Source organism: Megalobrama amblycephala, linkage group LG10 (assembly GCF_018812025.1).
Source record: "Megalobrama amblycephala isolate DHTTF-2021 linkage group LG10, ASM1881202v1, whole genome shotgun sequence".
NCBI lineage: Eukaryota > Metazoa > Chordata > Actinopteri > Cypriniformes > Xenocyprididae > Megalobrama > Megalobrama amblycephala.
Window position 1 is genome coordinate 2,608,704 of NC_063053.1, and position 27,239 is coordinate 2,635,942.

Genomic DNA, 27,239 nt, shown 5'->3' on the forward strand with positions numbered 1-27,239 from the left:
TGTTACCCTTGTAATACAGTGGTGAATTGGCCAGTTTGCAACATAAGCAGTGATTGCAGTTATCTGAAAAACCTTTATGCAATAGCTGGAATAATGTGGTGCATGTCACGTTCATTGTGCCTAACAAGTTTGCTTTTTCTTTATAATTTGAAAAACTTAGTTAATCTACCACTGATTCTTGAGATAAGGGACAAAACATGTCCTACACACAAAAGCCCTCTTTATGTTAAAAATAAATAAACTCATCAAAATAAAAACATCTAAAGGAAATCTGGATTTTCAGGAAATTCATTGCTTTTATTTTTAAATAATTTTGTTAGTATTATTTAAATGCATGCTCTATACTTGGAAAATACATGTAATTTAGCCTGTCCTCAGCATGAGGTCACACTGTAAAATTGCCAAACAAAGTTTTTAAAAAGTGCAACAAGTTCAAAAATATACATTTAAATTGAAAGGCAGAGATCTACAATATATCAAACAATATTAAAAAGTAAGTCTTGGATTACATTTTCCATAAAAAAAAAAAGTCTATCAAAGTTGTGTCCTCACTTTGCATCAACTCGGTGAGGATTTTTTATAATTCTGAATAAATCAGGCAATGTCATGGTCATCTTTAACTCTGAGGAGCACTTACTATTTCCTGCTCATTGTGGATCTCACTGTAGGACACATAGTCTTGTTAGTTTTATATTTTTTTAGATTTTATACAAACAATGTTGAAGTCTCTGTGGTCACAGCTTTAACACGTGAACTCCGTCATCCGGTGTAATAGTTTCTGTAAATAGTTGTAGGATAAGTCTTGGCATTTTGATATGTTTATTAAAGCAGCTACAACTGAGAAAGAAAACTAAATTGCTCTACTGTACAACATATGGTTAAGGTGGAAAAAAAATTAAATTTTGTGAACTCAGACGTCAACTCCGTCAGGTTTTATGTCTGATGGTTGACAGATGCTCTCAAAAAGTCTATATAATGTGATTTAATATGTTTTTTGCACATGGGGAATTCTTCTAATGTTGTTTCATGATTCTGTTTACCTATACTGTATATTTGGTCCTAGCTGGACCTTTGTCAACACTGTCAGTATTTGTCAACTCTGTCATTATGTCAACTCCGCCAGTATTTGTCAACACCTACAGTTTTTGTCAACACCATCACTTTTTGTCAACTCCGTCACTTTTAGTCAACTCCGTCATTATGTGTCAACTCCGTCAGTTTTTGTCAACTCCGTCATTGTGTCAACACCTTCAGTTTTTGTCAACTTCGTCACTTTTTGTCAATGTCATTGTCAACTCCGTCACTTTTTGTCAACTCCGTCATTTTGTGTCATCTCCGTCAGTATTTGTCAACACCATCATTATGTGTCAACTCCGTCATTTTTTGTCAACTCCGTCATTTTTTGTCAACTCCGTCAGTTTTTTTGTCAACTCTGTCATTTTGTGTCATCTCCGTCAGTATTTGTCAACTCTGTTATTATGTGTCAACTCAGTCATTATGTCAACTCCGTCAGTTTTTGTGAACTCTTTCAGTATTTGTCAACACCGTCACTTTTTGTCAACACGTCAACTCAGTCATTATGTCAACTCCATCAGTATTTGTCAACACCTTCAGTTTTGTCAACTCCGTCAGTATTTGTCAACTCTGTCAGTATTTAACACCGTCTGGTGAAGTTTTTTTTTTTCTTTTCAATTTTTAAAGAAATGTCTTATTCTTTTTTAATTAATTGTGCTAAAATATTAAAACATCAACTGAACTACATGTCATATTTGCCTAAGAACATTGGTTATATATGTTTAATATTAAAAAGGAGGTTAGAGAATTACGGAATTTAGGAGCTGGATTGTTCATAACCCTAACCCAAGAAAAAAATTTAGAGAATTAAATGAATTAACTCCTTTACTGAACACCATTATTACATATTTGAAGACTTTACACTGTTGTTGGAAGGATCAAATTTAAATCATGCTTTTTAATGCGTCTGACGGAGTTGACACAAATTAAGTTCCAAGTGAATAAATGTACTTTTTTTAGAAAAAAAAAAACATTTTCAGAAAAACCTGTTTCCTTACATGGTACATTAGCTGAGACCTTTGTCTACAAATATATCAGTTTACAAATAATGTATTAAATAATAAAAACTAACTTTTAAAACTTGTTTTGTCCCTTATCTCAAGAATCAGTGCTACATGAATGCGATTAAAAAATATATATATTTTTTTTCTGGGCTTGCAAGATGATAATACTACACTCAACTTTATTTTTTTTATCATGGTCCTAAACATTTTCATAAATGATTATGCTTAAATTCTTAAAATATGTTTATATTTCACATATAAACAATGTTTGTAATGCATGATTTGGAGCTGATAGTAAAGGAAAAGCATCATCAAATGTGCAAGCATGCATGAACACCTTCAACTGTTTAAAAGCATTACATGATTCTCGTACTTCCATTTGAGTTTCACTTTTATTCTGAATTGTGGCAAAGAGCAAGTATAAAGTCAGTGAATGTTAAGGCCACATTTGCATTTGTATGTCCCTGTTTTTGTGCATCTAAGCCTCTTTCAGGCCTCAGCATAACTTTGGCCTTGCGTGTGACCTCAGATCTCGCCCTCCCTCTCACTGTCCCTGTGCATATCAGAGCGACTGACCCTCAGCTCCACCACGAGACCCACAGACACTGAGTCGCAGGAGGACGGGCTCATCCAGCCCCTGTTAACCCACCCTCTCTTTTATATTCGAGGATTACAAATTGTCATGCAAGTTACTTTGATGTTTAGTGGTCTCAGCTGCACCGCTTACTGTGAAGTCCCTCAAAGTAAGCACACAATTAAGTTTTGTTGTTGTAACCAAGATCTTTCATAGGTCTGTTGATGCATTTATTTAATTGAACAAGACAAGTTTCAATTGCACATTTATTTTTTAGCACTTTGCACAATACATAGTTTCAAAGCAGCTTTGAAAATGCCAGTTTCTATGTTACAAATGCATGTTTCTATGTCTTTAACTTGATTAAAAAGAGGTGCTCTTTAGCTTTGCCAAATCACACAGTTTTCTATTATAGTTGTCATTTTTAATAATATTTTTAATATTTTACCTTTTTATTTAAACTTTAAAGTTTTAGTAATTCTTTGTGCATTTTTGTGATTTATATTAGTTTTTTTGGGGGGCACAGAAGCACAGAAGGTGCGTAGGCACTTATTGTAACCGTTGGCGTTCTTCTTCTTCTATTTCTTCTGCTCTGGAAATCTATGGCAGCACATAGAACCTCTTGCAGGAAAGAAATTTGAAATTTGGCATACAGATAGAGGACAGTCTAAACTATCACTATAGCAAATTTTGAGTCTCTAACTCAATCCCTCTAGCGCCACCATCTGTCCAAATTGGCACTCACGTTTATGCAAATTTTTTCCCACCATTTTGAATTTTTCTGAAAAACCTACTTTTTCAAACTCCTCTTTTTCCGATTTTCACAAAAATTTAACCAGATTATCTTCAGATCATGCCGACATAAAGTTATGGAATTCAAGTCAATTTGTCAAATTGTTTTTGAAAAACACGCGAATTAATTTTACGTAGCACTTGTGAAAATTGACGTAAGGCTGTATCTCCTCAACACTTTATTGTATTCAGACCAAACTTGGTACATGTCATCACAAGAATGACCTGAGGTTACATGCTGTGCTTCGGCACAGCGCCACCTGCTGGTCCGGAGACACGAAAAATGGCTTTTTTGCTTAGAACTTCTGAAAGGATTGTCCAAAAATTGTCAAAAAAATGTGGACTCTTTAGATTCAGGACGTCATGCAGAGTTGAATGAGATCCAATTTTCCCATGTCGGCCATTTTAGGTGTCTGCCATTTTGAATCTTGTCGTAAAATGCTGTATTTTATGAACACATTAGTGTATCATTACAAAACTCAGTATGGGTCTTCGGCACCATGCCCTGACAGTACTTAAGTTTCGGGGTTATAATGAATAAAAAAAGTTAAAATGAAATTGACAAAAATGCTAATAACTGTTGACTATATTAACCTATTGTAATGAAACTTGTCTCAATAAATTCCTTGAGTCATGCCAAGAACATAGATACCAATTTTGCCATAGTCGGCCAAACTTCCTGTCCGCCATTTTGTTTTTCTTTAAAAACATACTTTTTCAAACTACTCCTAGACTGTTGCTCAGATTTTCACCAAAATCGAATCATAACATCTTCAGACCATGCCGACAAAAACTTATGGAATTTAAGTCGATTCGTCTAACCATTTTCGTATACCGCATCAACGAAGTTGAGGCATGATGTAAAAGCGACTCTTGAAGCTGTATCTCTGCAATGCTTTAGCATATACCGACACCAAACTTTGCATGTGTCATTGTCACCTCATTCTGACCACACCACATCAATTTGGTCACAGCGACACCTATTGGTCATCTGTGATAAACCTTTCAATCATATTTCTAATGACTGTATTTATGATTTTTCAGCCAATTTGCCTAAAATCATCTTAAAATGTCGTTACTTGCTTGTTGTTGCAGCTGGTCTGATGCTCCCAGCCATGTTGGCCTGGCTTATGGTGCTCTTTGAGCTTGGCCCCAATAATTGCTGCTTGCAGCTATAGTTTTCAAATATGTCTATAAAATTTTTTTAGTAATTTATAATTGTTTTAGTTGCAGTTATTTTATTACATCAAGTTAGTCTTTCTGATGTCGTACATGAACTTGGGCAGTTAAATTATATTTCTAGTAGCTTGTGTGCGACAGTATGTTTTCATAGTATATCACACAGTTTTAATTCAAAAGATCGATGATATTTTTTAAGTATAAAATGAGGTTGAGATTTTTAAGTGTAAAACATTCAGTGCTACTAATATTGTTCTCACATTTTGCCATGATTTCCAAGGACGACACAAGTAACTATTTGTCTTCTCGCTCTCTGCTCTTTGACCGTGAATGTTTCATCACATTTCATGAGTCTGATATTATACAGCATATGTTGACCAACTTTATGCATTTTGTTACACTGACAAAGGTCAAGCGGAAATATCAACCATGCAATGACTTGTACAAGTAGCTGTCTTCCTCAATGAAACTAATTTTTTTTTTTTAAATATATACCGATAAGTGATAGATGGACACATTTCATTTTTTACCAAATGACTTGTGCGCTTCATCCAAGTCTTCTGAAATCATATGATAGCTTTGTGTGAGAAACAAATTGATATTTAGGTCATTATTCACTGATAGTCTTTTGCTCTCAAATCTCATTTAAACTTGCACGTCCCCTCGGATACGAGATGCACGAGAACCAATGGTGTTGGGCATCATTGACTCTATCAATGAAGCAAAAGCAGTGTGAATGTTCATTAAAACTTCTCGTTTTGAGAAGAAAGAATGTGTAAACGACATGAGCTTAGTTAATGACGCTGACAGCCTCTTATATTCTACTGTAACGTGACCCGCTTTAATGGTATGCAGCTTTACAATAGCCTTTTTGTACACATAGTTTGTATGAGTGGATCTATGCAAACAATGCATATGGAGAGAGTCCTGCTTTTTCTGACTTTTAACCCAATTTGCTGGTTTGTGCAAAGAGGAAGTCATGTGGATTTGGCTTCAGAAGGCTTTTTTCTGCATGTGGCTACATTGAGACCAATTTCACAACAGTCCATGCAGGGGAAAAAAGACTTTAATCATACAGTCTTAAAAATAACGGTTATTTATTGGCATTGATGGTTCCGTGAAGAACCTTTAACATTCCAAAAGGTTCTTTATAGTAATTCTATGTTCTAATGTTCTTCACGCTCTTTTCAGAGCTGCTTGGTTCTTTGGGGAACCAAAAATGGTTCTTCTGTGGCATCACTGTGAAAACCTGATAGGTTTGGTTATCTAATGCATTGTTTAAATGTCTTTTGCATATTAAGCTGCTTGGTTGCGAGTTCCCCAGGCAGAGATCCAATATCCGTCTTGAGAAAAGAGACTGTTGTTTTGGCAGTTTGCAGCTGTAAAGGCCGAATAGGAAAAGAGGATGCCGGAGGTGGTGGTGTCATGGGAATGCCAAACATGTTAAAGCATAATCGCTCAACTTTCTCCAGTTAATAGAAAGGTAGAGCCAAAGCCCTTCTGACTTAATGTCTAGACTGCTGCTTGTGTAGATGGTATCAGCCAGCCTTCAAAGATCACGTACATGTACGGTTAACAGAGGGTTACAGAGAGAAATGGCTGTCTTATGGTTGGCCATCAAATATAATCAGTATTCAGTGTCAAAAGAGCCAACATAAAAGTTGCCTGCATCTCAAAATATAACTTTTTTGTCTAGGGTTATGATCTCAGAAAACACATTTGTGTTAGAGGTGTTAATTAAGTTGGCAAGAATTCATTGGCTCTGAACTGACATGTGGCTCAGATTTGAAATGGCATTTAATTTCTTTTACCCTTTTTTTTTTTTTCATTTCCCCCCCCCTTCTTTTCAGAACAGCGTGTGTAGACGATCATTATTTATGTGCACTTTGTATGGAATTAAGTTCAAACCAATAATCTACATTGAGTTAGAGGAACTTAATTTGTAGCATAAACACCAATTTTTAAGTTCATTACTCAAAAAATTGTGTAGAAACAAATTTGGTGTAGAAACAATTTTCACCTTAATTTTCACAAACAATAACAAAAAGCAACATTAAATGACATTAAATTAAATGTGAAATTTCAATGTAGAAAAACTGAAATTATATTTACTTTAAGTTTTTTGGGGTTGTGTTTTTTATTATTTAAGTTAAAATCAACAGCTAACAGCTACATTTTCAAAAAATTTCATTAACTTACAATTTAGTTTAAAAAAAATCAATTAACTGAAATTTGAGTTTACACGACACCATTATCAACTAAAATGTTCATTTACAGGCGGCCTGAAAACACAAACTTTTGAAATAGGGATTCAAAGTGCAAGTTTTTGAAAATGATACCATTATCGTCTTCATATACACTACAAAATGCAAATTTTTGAAAACGGTGACATCATGCTTATTACGTTCAGTCAGGTAGTGTAAGTGACATCGCCATCTACTGGCCTGGCATGAATAATGTAGCGCTTTTAGCCGTTTTCGCAGATTCGTGTGAACCGGGATCGTTTTAATAATTTTGTTGTCTGTACATGAAAAAAGCAAAGGAAAACACTATTGTTGTGTAGACATATCCTTAAGTTAAAAAAAAAATCAATTAATGTCAAATTCTTTTTTTGGACGTTCATTTACACGACAACAGCGTTTGGGGTCCTGAAAACATAGTTATTGTCTCTGTAAACTAAAAAAAAAAAAAGTTTTTTTTGTGAAAGCAGTGACTTTATGCATTTTACGTGTTCAGTCTATAGCCACGTAAGTGTTTCTTTACAAAGTGACATCGCCAACTACTGGCCTGGCATGAATAATACAGCTTTTTTAGTCGTTTTTGCGGATCCGTGTGAACGGGGATCGTTTTGCGTCTGTACGCAAAAAAAAAAACAGAAAGGAAAAAACATTTTTAGTACATTGGTGTCATGTAAACGTGCCCTAAATTACACACAGTATTAAGATGATGTTGATCATGTCAACAGAACTCATCAAAATAATGGAATTTAATTGTACTAAATTATATTTATGCAGTAGTTATAATCCATTTCTTCACTTTTCGAGCATAGTCCTAAAATGAAATTTCCAACTTAATTCATTCATAAATCTTGAATGCTTTGGATCATACAGTAGGTTTACAAAGACGATACTTGGCAGATTATTGCTGAAGTGAAAAAAGTTTTTAAAAAGTGAAAAATGCACAAAAATGCTATTTTAGATTTTTATATGAAAATATATATTTTCCAAAACACATTCTGCTCTAAAAATGTGAGAAAATCAAAGCCATAAATCTAAACAGATTGTCTTCCAAATTTGAGCTAATTTGTTTCTCATTTATTTCCAAATGTGCTCATTTTTGACCGCTAGCAATACAAGTGTGACTATTTTTTTTCAGGACTATTTACCCTTTTCGAGGGAATAACAATCTTCCCTTTGATTTCAGGGCTAGATGAGGGTTAGGGATTGTATGATACATGATATAGATACAGTTTTGGGAATGAGTAAAATTGTTCCTCAGGCCTCCAAGTTTTGTCCTAAACTAAAAAAAATATATATATACAAATAAAATGCATCAGTTAAGTTGCGTTATTAAAAATAAATTAATAAAATTACTGTTATTTGTTTTATAAAAGGAAACTTATTATAATCTGAAAATGTATCCAACGCCCCCACTGAATTTTGAGGCTAGGTTTCTCAGTTTATTTATTTATTTATTACTATTACGTTTACTTGATTTATTTTTGGAGTTTCGTTTCAGTCAGCGAAGGTTAGCTGAGACTGGTTCATATTGGACACAAAAATAAACAGTGGCGTGAGGCTCTGACTGTTAAACCTCTCTTATCAAACAATCAAACTAAATATTATTGTTTCAATAGTCAGTTGTTTTGGAGCAGCCTGAAAGCTGTGATTGTACATAAAATGGTTTATTGGCAAAACATATTTCCTTTTTCATCTGGCAGCCGTTTTTCAGATTAATAATGTCAAGTCATATTAATTTCATTTGTTGAACATTGACACTGTGTTGGTGTAGTCTGGTGAAAGCAAGTCGGGTTTGAATGTTGCTTTGAATGACCAAGTCTTCCAAACGCATATACGTGAAGGATCTGTGCAGACTTGATAATGATGAGTCGTTTCCCAGTCAGGTTCTGCTTTTTGGATTTTTTTCTTTTTACTTCCTAAATGAAGTTATCAGTGTTTGTTCAATAAGATCTTTTCCATTTCAAGGCTCATGTCAGCAGTTGAAATGTCAAGCTACAACATTTCCCACTGCATTGCACCATGCAGCAATTTTAACTCTGACCCCATTTGCTGTGAAAATTAATGCAAGATGGAAGAAACACTGATCCTGGATGCACGTGAGTTCAAGGCATATCGTGACATGCAAACAAAGCATAAAGCATTTGTTCTGCAATGCATCAGTTTTTTCTGTTCTAATCACAAACATGTAATGTTTGCTGCTTTTTACTGTTTATTATGTGCACTTCCTGCTTTCTTGCTACATGCACTCTTAAAAATAACGGTTCTTTATTGGCATCTGTGATTCCATGAAGAACCTTTAAAGGGGTCATGAACTGAGCTGTCTTATTATTTTATAATGTTTCCTGGGGTGCACTTATAACATTAGTATGCTTTTTACATCAAAAATTGTCATAATTTAGAAATAAAATGCATTTTTCCTACGCTGATTTTTTTCTCTCTGATTTGAACACTCTGTTTTAAGGGGCGTGTCTGCTATGAGACTTCAGTGTAAACGCCCACTGCTGTGATTGGCTGACATCTTTGCATATGAAATAGCTAATTATTACTCTCTCAAACTTTTAGCACGTTTTTACTATTACAGCTCTCAAGGTTAACTAATCGTGAAAAGTGTTGCATTATATTTAGATCGTGGCATGAAAGGTTGCAGTGATGAACATTGTAGTCGATCACAGACATGTTGTTGAGCTCATGAAAGCAGTGATCTCGTCATTGCAACTCAATTTCTGCACACTAACGAATGCTTTCATCATAACTAACAGTGCAAAAGAGATTTGTTGAATAAAACGTGAGTTTTGGTGCGAGTCCAGAACTCAGTCACTGATAAACTCGTGCTGTTTGATTGACAGCTCCAGTGATTGTAAAGGGAGCGTTCTTTGATCGCTTTCTTTAATCACAGTTTAAATAACAGTTTATTTTCATCCTACAAAGAGAAACAAGGTGAAGTTGAGTGTTTAGTCGCTGGTTTGATTTACTGACACACAGACAAAGATCATCTGACTGTACATGAATCATTAATATCAGATCAGGCATTAGAATGAACACAGTTACTGACATGTTGTTGCATTACTGTCGAGTCCACATCGTAAAAGTCCGAAATGTGATTGATTTACCAAAGAATCCACAGTGAAATGAACCAAATACAAATAAATAAAGCTCAACTGAGACATTCACATTGTTGAAAATAAATAATCATATTCCTGCATTAGGATCCTTTGAAAGGTAATGTTATTTTAGTCCTGTATCGCTCTTCTCACTAACACACCAGTGGGCGGGGCTAAAGCTGCAATGATGAAGTAGGCGTTGATTTCTTCTGTGGAGGCGGAGTTTCACCTATTTATAGCCGCGATTCCATTACAGATTTGCGCAAAACTTTTGCGATACTTTCTAAATGTTGATAAAAAACTATTGCGAAATGATAGCGTTTCCATTAACCGATGTTTTGCGACTAAAACTCTCGCGATTTTTCGTCATTTTCTAAAAGATACTCTTAAACATGCAGCGTTGCCCTCGTAAAATCACCTTTCTATGACTATCTCTGATGCTTGTGTTGATTCAGAGCCATTTTAGAGACCACCTGTGGTGTTTTGACGTCTGTGGTAAATATATGTGCTGCTCTACATGTGTGTGTGTGAACAGCTCCTCACTAATGAGGGATCCTGCTGTTGCGGTTTTTATGGTCCGGAGGGCAGGAACTCTTAATATTCCGACATAGGCTCGAACCGGCAGGAATGTAAACAAAAGCCCTCAGAGGCCGGATCGGCCTGTTAATGAGGCCGTAAAGGAATGCGGAAGAATGACACCGCTAGCATAAGGCAATGGCCTCTACACCCACATGAACACATTTACAGTAAGCGTACGCTATCTAACATACACATCGACTGCACCAGAGCCAGCTGCTGAAGAGATCCGGCACGTTCACCCCTGTGAGTCAGAGCTGTGGTATCAGTCTATAAACGCCACAAATCCCCAGTTTTGTACGAAGAAGTCTGATCTGAAGGGAGGCTTTTCTGATGGTCAAAAGAACCTCGTTTTTGCTTTAACTGAAAAATACCTTACTAAATAAATGAATGCATGAACATGAAATATTGATTTGAGCTGAAGTATAAAATTCATTACAGAAATATTTGAAAACAGAACACCTTGTTTGACCAATCAGAATCAAGTATTCCAGACTTTAGTGAGAGTTTAGAAAAAGCACACTGAATTTATTGACTAAGCTATTCATTTTTTTAAAACATACTCATTATTGTGAATTTGGTGATTTAGTTTTTTATATTCATCCAAATAATTAATATCTTGTTTTTAAAAATTGTATTTGTAGTCATTTAAAAAATTATTAGGGGAAATCTATGGAATTGTGAAATAAGATATTATTTTTAAGTATGAAGTGAAATTCTTGGAATTTTGAATTTGCTAATTATTTTTTATATTCACCTTAATATTGTTTTAAAAATGTGCATTTTTAATCATTTAAAAATTATTAAACTCAAGTGAAATTTATGGAATAAATTTTTTTATGTATTCACCCAAATAATTAATATCTTGTTTAAAAAAACAATTGTATTTAATTAGAAAGTATTAAACCCATTATGGAAAATCTATGAAATTTGTTGATTTAGTTTTATATATTCACCCCAACAAAAAAAATTATATCTTGTTTTAAATATGTGTATTTTTAATAATTTAAAAATAGATGGAAATTGCTGATTTAGTTTTTATATATTCACCCAAATAATTCATATCTTGTTTTAAAAAATGTGTATTTATATTATTTAGAAAGTGTTAAACTCATTATGTAAAATTTATGGAATTTGTTGATTAAGTTTATATTAACCCCCAACAAATAATATCTCATTTTGAAAAAGTGTATTTTTAATCATTTAAAATTATTAAACTCATTAAATTTCTAGAATTAGTTAGGCTAATTTAGTTTTTTATATTCACCCAACTAATTCATATATTGTTTTAAAAATGTGTATTTTTAATCATTTAAAAATTATTAAACTCAAGTGAAATTTATGGAATTATTTTTTTTATGTATTCACCCAAATAATTAATATCTTGTTTAAAAAAACAATTGTATTTAATTAGAAAGTATTAAACCCATTATGGAAAATCTATGAAATTTGTTGATTTAGTTTTATATATTCACCCCAACAAAAAAAATTGATATCTTGTTTTAAATATGTGTATTTTTAATAATTTAAAAAAAGATGGAAATTGCTGCTTTAGTTTTTATATATTCACCCAAATAATTCATAACTTGTTTTAAAACATTTTTATTTATATTATTTAGAAAGTGTTAAACTCATTATGTATAATTTATGGAATTTGTTGATTAAATTTTTTATATTATCCCCCAACAAATAATATCTCATTTTGAAAAAGTGTATTTTTAATCATTTAAAATTATTAAACTCATTAAATTTCTAGAATTAGTTAGGCTAATTTAGTTTTTTATATTCACCCAACTAATTCATATATTGTTTTAAAAATGTGTATTTTTAATCATTTAAAAATTATTAAACTCAAGTGAAATTTATGGAATAAATTTTTTTATGTATTCACCCAAATAATTAATATCTTGTTTAAAAAAACAATTGTATTTAATTAGAAAGTATTAAACCCATTATGGAAAATCTATGAAATTTGTTGGTTTAGTTTTTTATATTCACCCCAACAAAAAAATGTATATCTTGTTTTAAATATGTGTATTTTTAATAATTTAAAAAAAGATGGAAATTGCTGATTTAGTTTTTATATATTCACCCAAATAATTCATAACTTGTTTTTAAAAATTTGTATTTATATTATTTAGAAAGTGTTAAACTCATTATGTAAAATTTATGGAATTTGTTGATTAAATGTTTTATATTAACCCCCAACAAATAATATCTCATTTTGAAAAAGTGTATTTTTAATCATTTAAAATTATTAAAGTCATTAAATTTCTAGAATTAGTTAAGCTAATTTAGTTTTTTATATTCACCAAACTAATTAATATATTGTTTTTAAAATGTATATTTTGTATACATTTGTATATTTAAAGTGTATTTTTAATCATTTAAAAATGATTAGGTTATTTTTTATATTCAGCCTACTAATTAATATCTTGTTTTGAATCATTTAGAAAGTATTAAAATCATTACTCATTAGTATTTCTTTTTAATATTTATTAATCATAAAAAACATTTAACTTGACTTACAGTATTTATAAAGTGACAAATGAATTTAAAAAAATAGATATTGCACAATTTTTTTAGGTCAAAATATTTTTTCATATTCACCTAAATTAAAATCTAAAAAAAAAAACAATTAAAACATGTATTTAATCATTTAAAAATCATTAAACTTGTTAAATGAAATTAACATTTCGTTTGTAAAGTAACTTTATATTTTGAGGTAGTAATTGTTGACCTTTTTATTCAATTTCAGGGTTAAATATTATTTATTATTCTTTTAATCACCCAAATAAAAATTAAATAAAAAAGTGTATTTTTAAAAATTTAAATATAAACTAATTAAATTAAATTTATGGGAGATATTTATATTTAAATTGTAAATATTTATACATTCTGGTAGTATTTGTACCGACTTAATTTTATTCAATTTGCTGATTTTTTTTATATATATAGGCTATATATTCACCTTAATATCTTGTTTTAAAAATGTGCATTTTAATCCGTTAAAAGTCATTAAAATCATGAAGTGAATTTGTTGATGAAGCTGAAACATCCAGCCGTACACACACACACACACTATCTGCTGAACTCGTCTTCAGATCCTTTTGTTTTCAGGAGTGTGTACGGGAAGTGTGAGTGTAAGGCATGATGGGAGGACGGTCCATGTGTTTTTGTTTAGTCATTTGGTTTTGAAGTCTCGTAAGAACAGATTTCAGCAGAAGTGACCTAAAGCTGTGATAAATCATCTGTTTTTGTAGCGCGAGTATCCTGTTCTTCTGCACCAGACCTCACACTTTCTCAGGCAGTGACAGACATGTTTACCCATCTCGAGCCCATCTCTCGAGCGCGCGCCGTGGCTCCCTCACGCACCGCACGTAGCAGGATCATTAAAATACTGCTTCCTCTGGCAGCGGGCCAAGCATCCGGGGTTCAGATCAGTTCATCTCACTCGTGGAGGTGGAGGTTTGGCAGCCTCAGACAGAGTCTTCCGTGAGGGTTAAAGCACGAAATGTTGTGACGCGCAGGAAACAATCGCCAGGCAGCTGCCCGGTCCGCCTTCAGACCTCCTGGAGTGAGAGAGAGAGCAGCGCTGACCAGGAAACTGCGCCCATCTGCAATAGGCCTATAGGCTATGATCAGGCTGTTGGACTGATTTATATATATATGCATGGGCAAAATGATTTTATCTAATAATTAGTATTTTTTAAGTATTTATTAATCATTTAAAAAAATCATTAAACTCAAATAAAATTAATTTTATAAATGTAACTTGTACAGTATTACATTTATTGTATAATTATAATTATATTATATATTATATAACTTTTTTTAGGTCAAAATATTTTCATATTCACCTTAATAATTAAAAAAATGTTAAAACATGTATTTAATCATTCAAAAATCATTAAACTTGTTAAATGAAATTAACATAAATGAATAACATTTAATATATTTTGTGGTAGTATTTGTTGACTTTTTTTCTATTTTAGGGTTAAATATTTTTATTGAATTTTTTTTTTAATTCACCCAAATAATTAAAAATTAATTAATTATAAATAAATAAGTGCATTTTTAATCATTTAAACACCAATAAACAAATTAAATTCATGGGAGCTATTTTTATTTAAATTGTTAAGTATTTGTACATTTTGGTAATATTTGTTGACTTAAATTTATTGATTTTCTTTTTATTATTCTATTTTAGGATTAAACATATGTACGGATTTTTTTTTTTAAATTCACCCAAATAATAATAAAAAAATAAAGTGTATTTTTAGTAATTTAAACATAAATAAACTAATTAAATTCACCCAAATAATTAAAAAAAGTTATTTATATATTTATATTTTATTATTTTTATTAATAATTTAAACATCAATAAACTAATTAAATTAAATATATGGGAAATATGTTTATTCAAATTAAGTATTTGTACATTTTGGTAGATTTTTTAAAATTCTATTTTAGGGTTAAATATTTTTATTGAATTATTTTTTTAATTCACTCAAATAATTACAAATTAAATTAATACAACAATTACTAATTAACTAATTAAACTAATTAAATTATATTTATGTGATATATTTTATTTAAATTATTAAGTATTTGTACATTTTGGTAGTATTTGTACTGACTTAAATTTATTGAATTAAAAAAAAAAATTGAAAACTAAACATGAGTTTAAAATCATTTAAACTCATGAAGTAAATCTTATGGACAATAAAATGGTAAATTGTAGCACAGATAATTTCACTGAAATCTTAAAGTTGTAATAGAGAGATCAGATGCCAATATATGTAAACCACGAGTTAAAAGTAAAAGATGATAAAGCAGCATGTCTTTATTCAAGCAAATCTGATGCCTTCATGTGATCTCAAAAAGGTGTTAACTATTTAATTAATGTTCACTCAACCTTAAATCCTCCATAATGTAAACAAGAGCAAAATTGAAGGAAACAGATGCATGTTTTCATTCTTTGGCACAAGAGCGCGGACAGGACTGAGGTGTTTGTTGCTACAATGTGTGCAGAATGTGGAAGAACTCGCTTCATTTCTGATGTGAGACTTTGACAATGCTGATTTGGGCTGAAAACATCCCTCTCGACACGTTCCCTTTGATAAGTCCCACATCATCACATCTGGCCACATCCGTCCACACGCCGCTGCTCTGATATGACAATATGTGTGATATGAAGCCGTCCACCAAAACCTAAAAAGTCCACATCATGAGTTTGTGTTATTAAGGCCTCACAATCATACTGGAACTGTTTTCATAATTGTTGCATTTGTGATTTGAACTACTGATGCTTGCATGTCAAAATTAACAAAAAAAAATGTCATTTTCGCTGTTTTGTTCACAGGCAATGGTGGCATGTTATCCGGGTAAAGGCACTGGATACGTGCGCCACGTGGACAACCCAAATGGCGATGGGAGATGTGTCACATGCATATATTACCTTAATAAGAATTGGGATGCCAAGGTACGTGAATCATCTGTAATATAATCCGTATATTACAAATAACTGAATAGTTGTTAATGAAGAATGTTTTAAGTAAAAGATTTGGGGCTTAAAACAACATAATGCAATACAATTATGATTATAAAGAGTATTGTTTTATTTTGTAAACTATTCAAAGACACACACTATACTCAAATTTATATCTTAAACTAAACAAAAAATTATGCAACTTAAATTAGGTACACAGGAGTAGTCAAAAGTGCAGGTTAACCTTACTTTATATCTCGCAATTCTGACTTTATATCTCGCAATTCTGACTTTATATCTCGCAATTCTGACTTTATATCTCGCAATTCTGACTTTATATCTCGCAATTCTGACTTTATATCTCGCAATTCTGACTTTATATCACTAATTCTGACTTTATATCTCGCAAGTCTGACTTTATATCTCGCAAGTCTGACTTTATATCTCGCAATTCTGACTTTATATCTCCAATTCTGTTTTTATATCACGCAATTCTGACTTTATATCTCGCAATTCTGACTTTATATCTCACAATTCTGACTTTATATCTCGCAATTCTGACTTTATATCTCCAATTCTGTTTTTATATCACGCAATTCTGACTTTATATCTCGCAATTCTGACTTTATATCTCACAATTCTGACTTTATATCTCCAATTCTGTTTTTATATCACGCAATTCTGACTTTATATCACGCAATTCTGACTTTATATCACGCAATTCTGACTTTATATCTCACAATTCTGACTTTATATCTCGCAATTCTGACTTTATATCACACAATTCTGACTTTATATCTCACAATTCTGACTTTATATCTCGCAATTCTGACTTTATATCTCACAATTCTGACTTTATATCTCGCAATTCTGACTTTATATCTCCAATTCTGTTTTTATATCACGCAATTCTGACTTTATATCTCGCAATTCTGACTTTATATCTCACAATTCTGACTTTATATCTCGCAATTCTGACTTTATATCTCCAATTCTGTTTTTATATCACGCAATTCTGACTTTATATCACGCAATTCTGACTTTATATCACGCAATTCTGACTTTATATCTCACAATTCTGACTTTATATCTCGCAATTCTGACTTTATATCTCCAATTCTGTTTTTATATCACGCAATTCTGACTTTATATCTCGCAATTCTGACTTTATATCTCGCAATTCTGACTTTATATCTCACAATTCTGACTTTATATCTCGCAATTCTGACTTTATATCTCCAATTCTGTTTTTATATCACGCAATTCTGACTTTATATCACGCAATTCTGACTTTATATCACGCAATTCTGACTTTATATCTCACAATTCTAACTTTATATCTCACAATTCTGACTTTATATCTCTAATTCTGTTTTTATATCACGCAATTCTGACTTTATATCACGCAATTCTGACTTTATATCTCGCAATTCTGACTTTATATCACGCAATTCTGACTTTATATCTCGCAATTCTGACTTTATATCACGCAATTCTGACTTTATATCTCGCAATTCTGACTTTATATCTCGCAATTCTGACTTTTTATCACGCAATTCTGACTTTATATCACGCAATTCTGTTTTTATATCTCACAATTCTGACTTTATATCTCTAATTCTGTTTTTATATCACGCAATTCTGACTTTATATCTCACAATTCTGACTTTATATCTCGCAATTCTGACTTTATATCTCGCAATTCTGACTTTATATCTCACAATTCTGACTTTATATCTCGCAATTCTGACTTTATATCTCCAATTCTGTTTTTATATCACGCAATTCTGACTTTATATCTCGCAATTCTGACTTTATATCTCACAATTCTGACTTTATATCTCCAATTCTGTTTTTATATCACGCAATTCTGACTTTATATCACGCAATTCTGACTTTATATCACGCAATTCTGACTTTATATCTCCAATTCTGTTTTTATATCACGCAATTCTGACTTTATATCACGCAATTCTGACTTTATATCACGCAATTCTGACTTTATATCTCACAATTCTGACTTTTTATCTCGCAATTCTGACTTTATATCACACAATTCTGACTTTATATCTCACAATTCTGACTTTATATCTCGCAATTCTGACTTTATATCTCACAATTCTGACTTTATATCTCGCAATTCTGACTTTATATCTCCAATTCTGTTTTTATATCACGCAATTCTGACTTTATATCTCGCAATTCTGACTTTATATCTCACAATTCTGACTTTATATCTCGCAATTCTGACTTTATATCTCCAATTCTGTTTTTATATCACGCAATTCTGACTTTATATCTCGCAATTCTGACTTTATATCTCACAATTCTGACTTTATATCTCGCAATTCTGACTTTATATCTCCAATTCTGTTTTTATATCACGCAATTCTGACTTTATATCACGCAATTCTGACTTTATATCACGCAATTCTGACTTTATATCTCACAATTCTGACTTTATATCTCGCAATTCTGACTTTATATCTCCAATTCTGTTTTTATATCACGCAATTCTGACTTTATATCTCGCAATTCTGACTTTATATCTCGCAATTCTGACTTTATATCTCACAATTCTGACTTTATATCTCGCAATTCTGACTTTATATCTCCAATTCTGTTTTTATATCACGCAATTCTGACTTTATATCACGCAATTCTGACTTTATATCACGCAATTCTGACTTTATATCTCACAATTCTAACTTTATATCTCACAATTCTGACTTTATATCTCTAATTCTGTTTTTATATCACGCAATTCTGACTTTATATCACGCAATTCTGACTTTATATCTCGCAATTCTGACTTTATATCACGCAATTCTGACTTTATATCTCGCAATTCTGACTTTATATCACGCAATTCTGACTTTATATCTCGCAATTCTGACTTTATATCTCGCAATTCTGACTTTTTATCACGCAATTCTGACTTTATATCACGCAATTCTGTTTTTATATCTCACAATTCTGACTTTATATCTCTAATTCTGTTTTTATATCACGCAATTCTGACTTTATATCTCACAATTCTGACTTTATATCTCGCAATTCTGACTTTATATCTCGCAATTCTGACTTTATATCTCGTAATTCTGACTTTATATCTCACAATTCTGACTTTATATCTCGCAATTCTGACTTTATATCTCCAATTCTGTTTTTATATCACGCAATTCTGACTTTATATCACGCAATTCTGACTTTATATCACGCAATTCTGACTTTATATCTCACAATTCTGACTTTATATCTCTAATTCTGTTTTTATATCACGCAATTCTGACTTTATATCTCGCAATTCTGACTTTATATCTCGCAATTCTGACTTCATATCATGTAATTCTGACTTTATATCTCACAATTCTGACTTTATAACTCGAAATTGAGAGTTTATGTCTCGCAAAAAAAGTCAATTGTGAGAAAAAGTCGCAATTAACTTTCTTATTTTTTATTTCATGGTGGAAACAAGCTTTCATAGATAAGCGTAAACTATATCTCAAATATATTTTCTGTTCGATTGACAGATGCTTCGCCAAAGCAATGACACAAAACAACTTTAGTGATATTTTAGGTTCATTATAAAATATAACTGTGGCGGGACAGATTCACCTCTAACGGGTCATCATAAAATAAAAAATAGACATTTGATATAGAGTGCAATAAAGCAGGACAGTTAATTAATTTAAAAAGGCTAGCATTCACCTGCATGTGCTTGAATTCTTCGACACAGACAGCGTTTTAATCTTTGGTTTGCATAAACTGCATACAAAAGTGTAACCTTTACTAGTCGATTCATGTGAAATATCAACCCACCTCTGTGCGTACTTTATATACTCATCATATACTCTCTTCTCAGTGAACTGTAAAGCCGCAAGATGTGTGATGAAACAACAGATGGCGGTAATGCACAATTTTCGTTTGTGATCTAGTACTGCTTCAGTGCATTGCAGGCTTGTCAAAACACAAACGGAACATAGCTTTTGGTCGTGCACCCCTACTTGCTGGAAAACGTAGTTAGCTACTGGAAAAGCTACATGTTTTAAAAGCTACTGAAAAATGTGGTTAAGTTAGTAGCATCGCTACTTTTTGTTAGCTACTCCCCAACACTGATTATTCAACAATATTATTGACTTGAATGCACTGACACTATTGGATGAGAACTGAACTGAGCTGGACAATGACATCACAGCTGAACTATAATCCATAATTGATGAACTTTACACAGTTATTGAACCAAACTGAATCAATACTGAACTTAATTATAACTGTTTTTACTGTCTTTTTAGAGCTTCTTTACAGCCGAATTGAATTCTGTTTGCATCATTATTTTTCTGTTCATCACTGTAAAGCTGCTTTGAAATAATCTGTATTATATAAAGCACTATAGAAACTTGACATGACTCTCGCTGACGGTCACCGTGAATGGCGAGCGACTGCATACGTGCCTGTAGGCCTGCTTCATTTCGACCTAATCCCATTAACCTCAGAGATTGTAATCTCCAGAGAAAACCAGGAGGAGAGTTACTGAAACAGCTTACCGAGTCAAGGAAATGAGGCACGAGATTCATTAAAAGGGAAAACGATGGGTGCTCCTCGCACATAAATGCATAACCTGATATTGCTGAGTTCAACATGTTCTTGGGTTAACATTTTTGTTGAACAACATTCAAATCAACCAATCAGATTTCAGGGACAAGTTTACAGTCAAGTTTAGGCTTAAAATCATGAATTGGTGCTTCTACATCAGTGTTATTCATCTATCATTTCCCTCTGATTTTTGGGATAACTTTTGGGTAGGGTTAGGTTTAGGGGTAGGAATAGGGTTAAGATTACATTTGCAGACTGGAATGTTGTTCCAGGATCAACAAAATATGTTGACCCAGGAACGCATCTAACTCAGCAATACGTGCCAGATGAATCGTGCAATTAATGCAAAATGCCTTTTTTAAAGATTGCATGAATGTCCTAGCACACGTTTTTTGTATAACATGCTTGTTGTCTTGTTCATTGATTAGTTATAGTTAGTGATACTTTTTTCAGGATTTTTTGATGAATAGAACGTTGAATTTGACAGAAATCTTTTGTAACATTATAAATGTCTGTCACTTTTGCCCTTGCTAAAAAAACGTGATGTTAAATTACGTTTTTCACTTGAATAAAACCAGTTAATTTAGATGTTACCACTTTTTTCAGTGTAGAAAATATAGCTGCTAGGGGTGTAACCTGAGCCGCATTAATGCACGGGCTTACCTGGGCTTAAGCCCAGGGCCCCGGGCTGAGGGAGGGCCCCGGTGATGCCGGAAAAAAATATAACCGCATTTTATAATGTGATGACTGTCCCTTTAACATCGCTTTGATTTGAATACATGTGCTGTTCTGCGCGTGAAGTTCATTACGACATGCCGCGTCTAGCAGCAAGCAACTAAGTATCAGTATCTGGACAACGCGGACAGACCCAGTGGCGCTGCCTGTGTGCGTACAAAACTTTTTTTTATAAACTTTTTTTTTTTTTTTAACTTAGCTGAACTGATTCATGGCTTTAGAACGCCACGCAAGTGCAATGGTTCTGCACGTCCTTCTAGCGCATGTTTACATAGAAAAACAAAGAAAAAGTAGCGCAGAAAAGCGTGTTCTGTGTGAACAGCCCCAAAGAAGACAATGTGTTCGAATTGTAAAGACGTGGTGCGGCGCTACACTTATCGACCGATGGCGACCCTTCACTCACTGAACCCTGCAGTCCAATAAAAATACAAATCATGCAAAAATACAGTTTCTGAAAACGTTCAATGAACAATACTTTTATTAACCTTACAGATGGAATCTTATTATAAAGTCTTACCATTTCATATAAATCCCAACAGTCATGCTTAAAGATGACCATCTTTAAATATCTACACAAAGGCCATAGCATTGACATTAGACACATATTGTATATATGTATACATTATTTGCTTCCATTTTAGAACACTGATTATTATTTAAATAAGATTTGTATTGTATTAAAGTAATGATAAAAGAGAACTGAAATCGAATGCATTTCTGATTTGTTTGACAGTTTGCTTTCTCATGACACTAGTTTAATTATGCAGCTTTGCTGCGTAACGAATCGATAAAAGCGACCAGCTGGATATAAACTAATGCAAATCGATGGTAACAATCATGACATTAAACATTTGGGTCGAACTTGCGTGTGTTTTTGTCACATTGTTTTAAAGATCAAAGTGCAGGATAAAAAAGTAATTTTTGCGTTAAAGAATGAATTGATTCTGAACTGCCGAAATGATTCTTCAGCAATTCCAGTCTCACTTTCTGTTACAAACCTAAATAACAATGTAAAAATTTGCGTAATGGCAGCCGGTTGATCGCGATCAACATCTATTTTGACCCGCCTTCAAACACTGAGACTGGAAGAATGAGACTTCAAAAAGCTGAGACTGGAAGAGTTTGGTTTGTGTTGTTGACATGTTGACATGACATCTTTACGGTGTGAAAGCAAATCCACTCTGCATGCACTTCCAAAAGACAAGGACTCGCGCTGGAATTGATACGGTAAAACTGGCGCCTTTGTTACTGTTCGAATCTGCGTCTCATTTCAGAGGCTGCGTCCTCCGGAGCTCACATTTGAAGGCTGCATACATCATTAAGGATGTCTTATTTAAGAAAAGTAACCATAATAAAATTGATAGTTATTCCTCGTGAGGTGCAAAATGCTGTTTTTTCTTTCTTTCGACGGTTGTTTTTCTTAAATGAGCCGGCCTCAATGAAGTATACAGCCTTCAAATGCCAGTGCCAATATGTAGTTCATGCAGTGATATTTATATTTTATAACAGATCTATAGATTCGGATGTTTTGGTAATGCCATTTATTCATGCAAAATAAAAGGCTGACAACTTGCACTTTGTGATTAAGAAGATTGAGTGAATGTAGGCAGGGGTTAAATTGGGATTTGTTATGTGGGGGGGCTCTGTGGTTTCAGGGGTGCATGTGTATGCAAAGACTACAAAAGTGAGCCACTGAGTCATTTATTCAAACGATTCACTCTGAATCAAGAATGAAGCAGTTGTTTATGAATGGGCGATTGAATCTTCACTCAACCAATTCGTTCAAAACGCTGAATCATTCAAAACGGCTGTTGTATGAAATTAGTGTCAATTTCAATCAAGGTGATATTCAGGAATTCAGCACTTTCGGTCGTGTGATGCTTAACTTTATCATATGTCGTAAATAGCAAGCTAAACCCCATTGAATTTTTATTGCAACATGATAACTGAGTTTCTTTGTGTGAGCAGAGCTCATTTGTTTTGAATTCTCCTCAAGAGGTTATGTGATCCTCAACAGCGCAATATCACCGCCAGTACATCCACTATCAGTCGCCACTTAAGCTAGATTAATCATTCTCGCGTTTTGGTTGTTATTGACATTTTAATCAAGTAAAATTCTCTTTCACTTCAAAAAATCCACTTGTCTCGCAGTCCTGGACAAGCGTATGTCGAGCCCTCGTAAGCTTATGTGCCGGGGCTCAGCCCCGGACGGCCCCGGCCCAATTTAACCCCTGAATGTAGGTAATAGTGCTGGTGGATGAAGGGCCCCCTCAAGAGGTAAAGCCCAAGGGCCCCTTGTAGTCTTATGCCTCGTTTCCACTGAGCGGTACGGTTCGGTACAGTTCGGTACGGTTCGGAGCGGTACACCTTGATCAGGCTTGCGTTTCCACCGCAAATAGTACCCTTACTTGATAGGCGTGGTGTAGCCGGAAAATAGTGATCGACGTCATTCTCGCGCAAAGAAGAAAACGATATAGTAACAACAATGGAGGACATACTACATCAAATCTTGTTCTTGCTTATCGGCTTGAGGCTGTCTGTCACAAGAAGAAGACGAGCTTTGCTTGCTGCACGTCAACATTAGGCGTTTCAGAATACCAAGATCGCAAAGTTCAGACGTCCATGCAGCAGCACCTACCAGCAAGCGGAGGAGAAAACCCGCGTAATTTAAAAACTATTTTACTGTGTCATGAAATGTAGTTTTAAAGGTTTTTCAGGCAAGAATATAGTTGTTTAAATCTCAAATCTGTGGTTAATTTATAAAGACAGCGCCTATTTGAAAGTTTGATCTGACGTTGTCGGAGTTGTGAGATCCAGGCGATCACCGGGCGCTCGGTGCTCATGTACCCAGCCGAGAGCAGCTGTAACTCGGCTAGTCGTTCTGACATTCGCCGCTGGCTCTGATGTCTCTGTAGTGGTTAAAAACAAGGTATCATTCATCTTGTGTATAACGGGCAATCTTTGGTCTCATTAATTTATAATTTGTTAACGGGCAAATCGTTTTGGCTGAGGGGAAAGTGAAGTTTTATAACTTTATATATTTATTTAACTTTACCGTTGTAGTGCGCTGTACGTTTGACTGAATTGTTTGCTTGTCTTTATTTCTTATTGTATAGCTTCTCATATTTTATTTATAATGGTTATTATTGATAATTAAAACTGACGTTTAACAAAAGAGAAGGTTGTTTTGTCTTATTTCATTTTATTATAGGCTAACGTTACATACAGTGAAGATAATCAGAGTACATATGCACATGTTGCCTGAACCACACATTAATAGGTTTCATATTTTTTAAATAAAAACGAAAAGAGGCAGGGTTGTATTTTATATTTTGTTTTGTTATATAGCCTACATGAAGTGAAGATAATTAATGCACGCGTTGCCTGAACAACATTTGTGTGGCGCCTCTTGTGTTGTCATTCCCCTTGTAGCACGCGCAAGTGACGATTCTCTGTCAACCAATCAACGTTCTGCAGAGTGTAGCTCCACCCTTTTGGTACGGTACTGTTGTGCTTGGTACCCCAACGAAAGGGTCCCAAAAAAGTGGTACGGTACGGTTCGGAATTAGGGTACCATTCACAACTTTTGACAATGGAAACGTCAAAAATTGTGTACCGTACCGTACCGAACCGAACCGTACCGCTCAGTGGAAACGAGCCATTAATGCGGCCCTGGGTGTAACGATACATCGTTATATCGCGATATAAAAATGCGACGATATGTATCGTTCATGTAAAAATGATATGACTCGCGATAGTTAGTTTTATCCAAGACTCAGCTTGCTGTATTTATAAAGTAAAATTCACATAAAATGTAAATTCTGTCATAATGTATCTACTCACCTTCATGTCATTTCAAACCTAGAAGATTTTCGTTCATCTTTCAAACACAAATGAAGATATTTTTAAGAAATCCGAGAGATTTCTGTCCCTTCATTTAAAGTCAATTCCCCTAAAACTTAAAAGATCTTTAAAGGTCCTGTTTTTCGTGGTTTTTTGAAGCTTTGATTGTGTTTATAGTGTGCAATATAACATGTGTTCATGTTTCGCGTGTAAAAAAACACAGTATTTTTCACATAATTTACTTATCTGTATACCGCTGTTTCCTCTGTCATAAAAACGGGCTGATGACTTCCTTGTTCTATGAAGTCCCTCCTTCAGAAATACGTAACGAGTTCTGATTGTGCCAGCGGTTCCTGTGTTGTGATTCGACAGCAGCTTAGCAAACCCTATGGCTCTCTGAGCAAACCCAGAGCAAACCTTGCCCGGAAAGGTCACGCCTCTTACCATAATGTGGAGATGCACGCGCTCAGTGTTATTGTAAACATGTCTTTAATTTTACCCTATCAATTTGAGCCGGAATCAGACCCGGTGATTGGACTGAGGGATGAAAATAACAGCGTTTCGACGACATGGCGACAAACACACTCTACAAACGCAACTCTTGTGTATTCCTGTGGGCGGAGGTTAGTCAAAAAACTGTTTTAGTGACGTCATTAAAGAAGGAAGTAGAGGGATGTAGTCCAAACTGGCCGTTCGATGTAGGCGACTTCTGTTAAATAAAATATCTCGCTTGGCATTGAACTTTGAGCTTTAAAATTTTACAGATTTTATTTATACTCTAACAACAACATTACACACTAACTAAAGTTTGAAACATGGGATCACGAAGAACGGGACCTTTAAAAATAAATAAAAATAAAAGGTCATTAAGGCATCGTAAAAATAATAAATCAAGCAGTCTAATCCAAGTCTTCTGAGGAGACACGATGCTTTAAATTATATGATGATTTACAACGCACTTACTGTAGTAAACACGGACGTTCAAACGTACTTAGAGTTCAATCGACACGCGAAAACAACATGAGAGTGAGTAAATAAAGATAGAATTTTAATTTTTGGATGAACTAATAAAGTCTTTTTGACGCGCTTTGCGATTGTAACTGTCGTTGATCATCTGAAGCGCATGCGCGCTGGAGCGGCGCTCCTCAGAGTGAAAGCGCGAATTCATTTAAATTGAAAGCATATTTTTACTCACCAAATTTTTAGTTGGTAGTACGATGATTCAAAGCGTTTTAGATTGTTTATTCTTTTCATGTAGGCCTAAGTGTATAATCTGGCTTGTCTGTGTAAAAGAGATTGAAGGAATGCCTGTATTGAAAGCACTAGAAAAAACGAAAGTTTACAGAGTTTCAGTACACAGACAGTACTACATTAAACTACTATATTTTAATGTTGGATATACTATATAATAATGAAATGTTGCAATATTTCTGGGTCCAAATGTCTGATTTTACCAGTAAAAAAGGCTTACACCAGTATAATTCTGTATTTTCAGGTTCAGAATCATGAATATGATTTATGAAGTTCTCTCTTAGGTTTCAGATATCCTAATTCATTTCATGTTAAAATTCAGTTTTTTTTGATCAGTGACACCTAATTGTTAATTTACATAAAGTTCAATTAAATCTTGAAATATTGTAAAATCGTTATTAAGTTGTATGTACAATAAAGTTATTGAAAATTGTTAATGTTTTGGAAATAAATCTGTTATTTGAAATTCAGTTTTTATTTTGTTCAAAATATTGTGATGATACGTATCGTTTCGTGAACCCATCGCGATACGTAGCGAATCGTGAGCTGAGTGTATCATTACCCCCTGCATTTCACAGCATTTTAAAGTGTATTTCCCGGATGATTTTGCACTTTTGTGCTTGAATACGCATGCATACGTGAGTATTCACTATGTAGCCTACCTGCATAAAGCGTGTGCTCAGCTCCCTGGAGAGAGAGAGAGAGAGAGAGAGAGCAGCGTGTCGTGCGTGTCAACGGTTCATTCTCGCACCCTCAGCAGTCTGCTTCCCTGCACTCAGCGAA

The 27,239-nt window shown here is 33.6% G+C and overlaps 1 protein-coding gene across 1 annotated transcript in view; it reads left to right on the forward strand.

Annotated features, from left to right (window-relative positions):
- The window catches only part of egln1a (egl-9 family hypoxia-inducible factor 1a), a 36,917-nt gene that overhangs the window by 3,545 nt on the left and 6,133 nt on the right, over positions 1-27,239 (forward strand). The window contains exon 2 of the mRNA XM_048203945.1: positions 15,906-16,025. Coding sequence (XP_048059902.1) covers positions 15,906-16,025 — 120 coding nt within the window. The remainder of the gene's footprint in view (positions 1-15,905; positions 16,026-27,239) is intronic.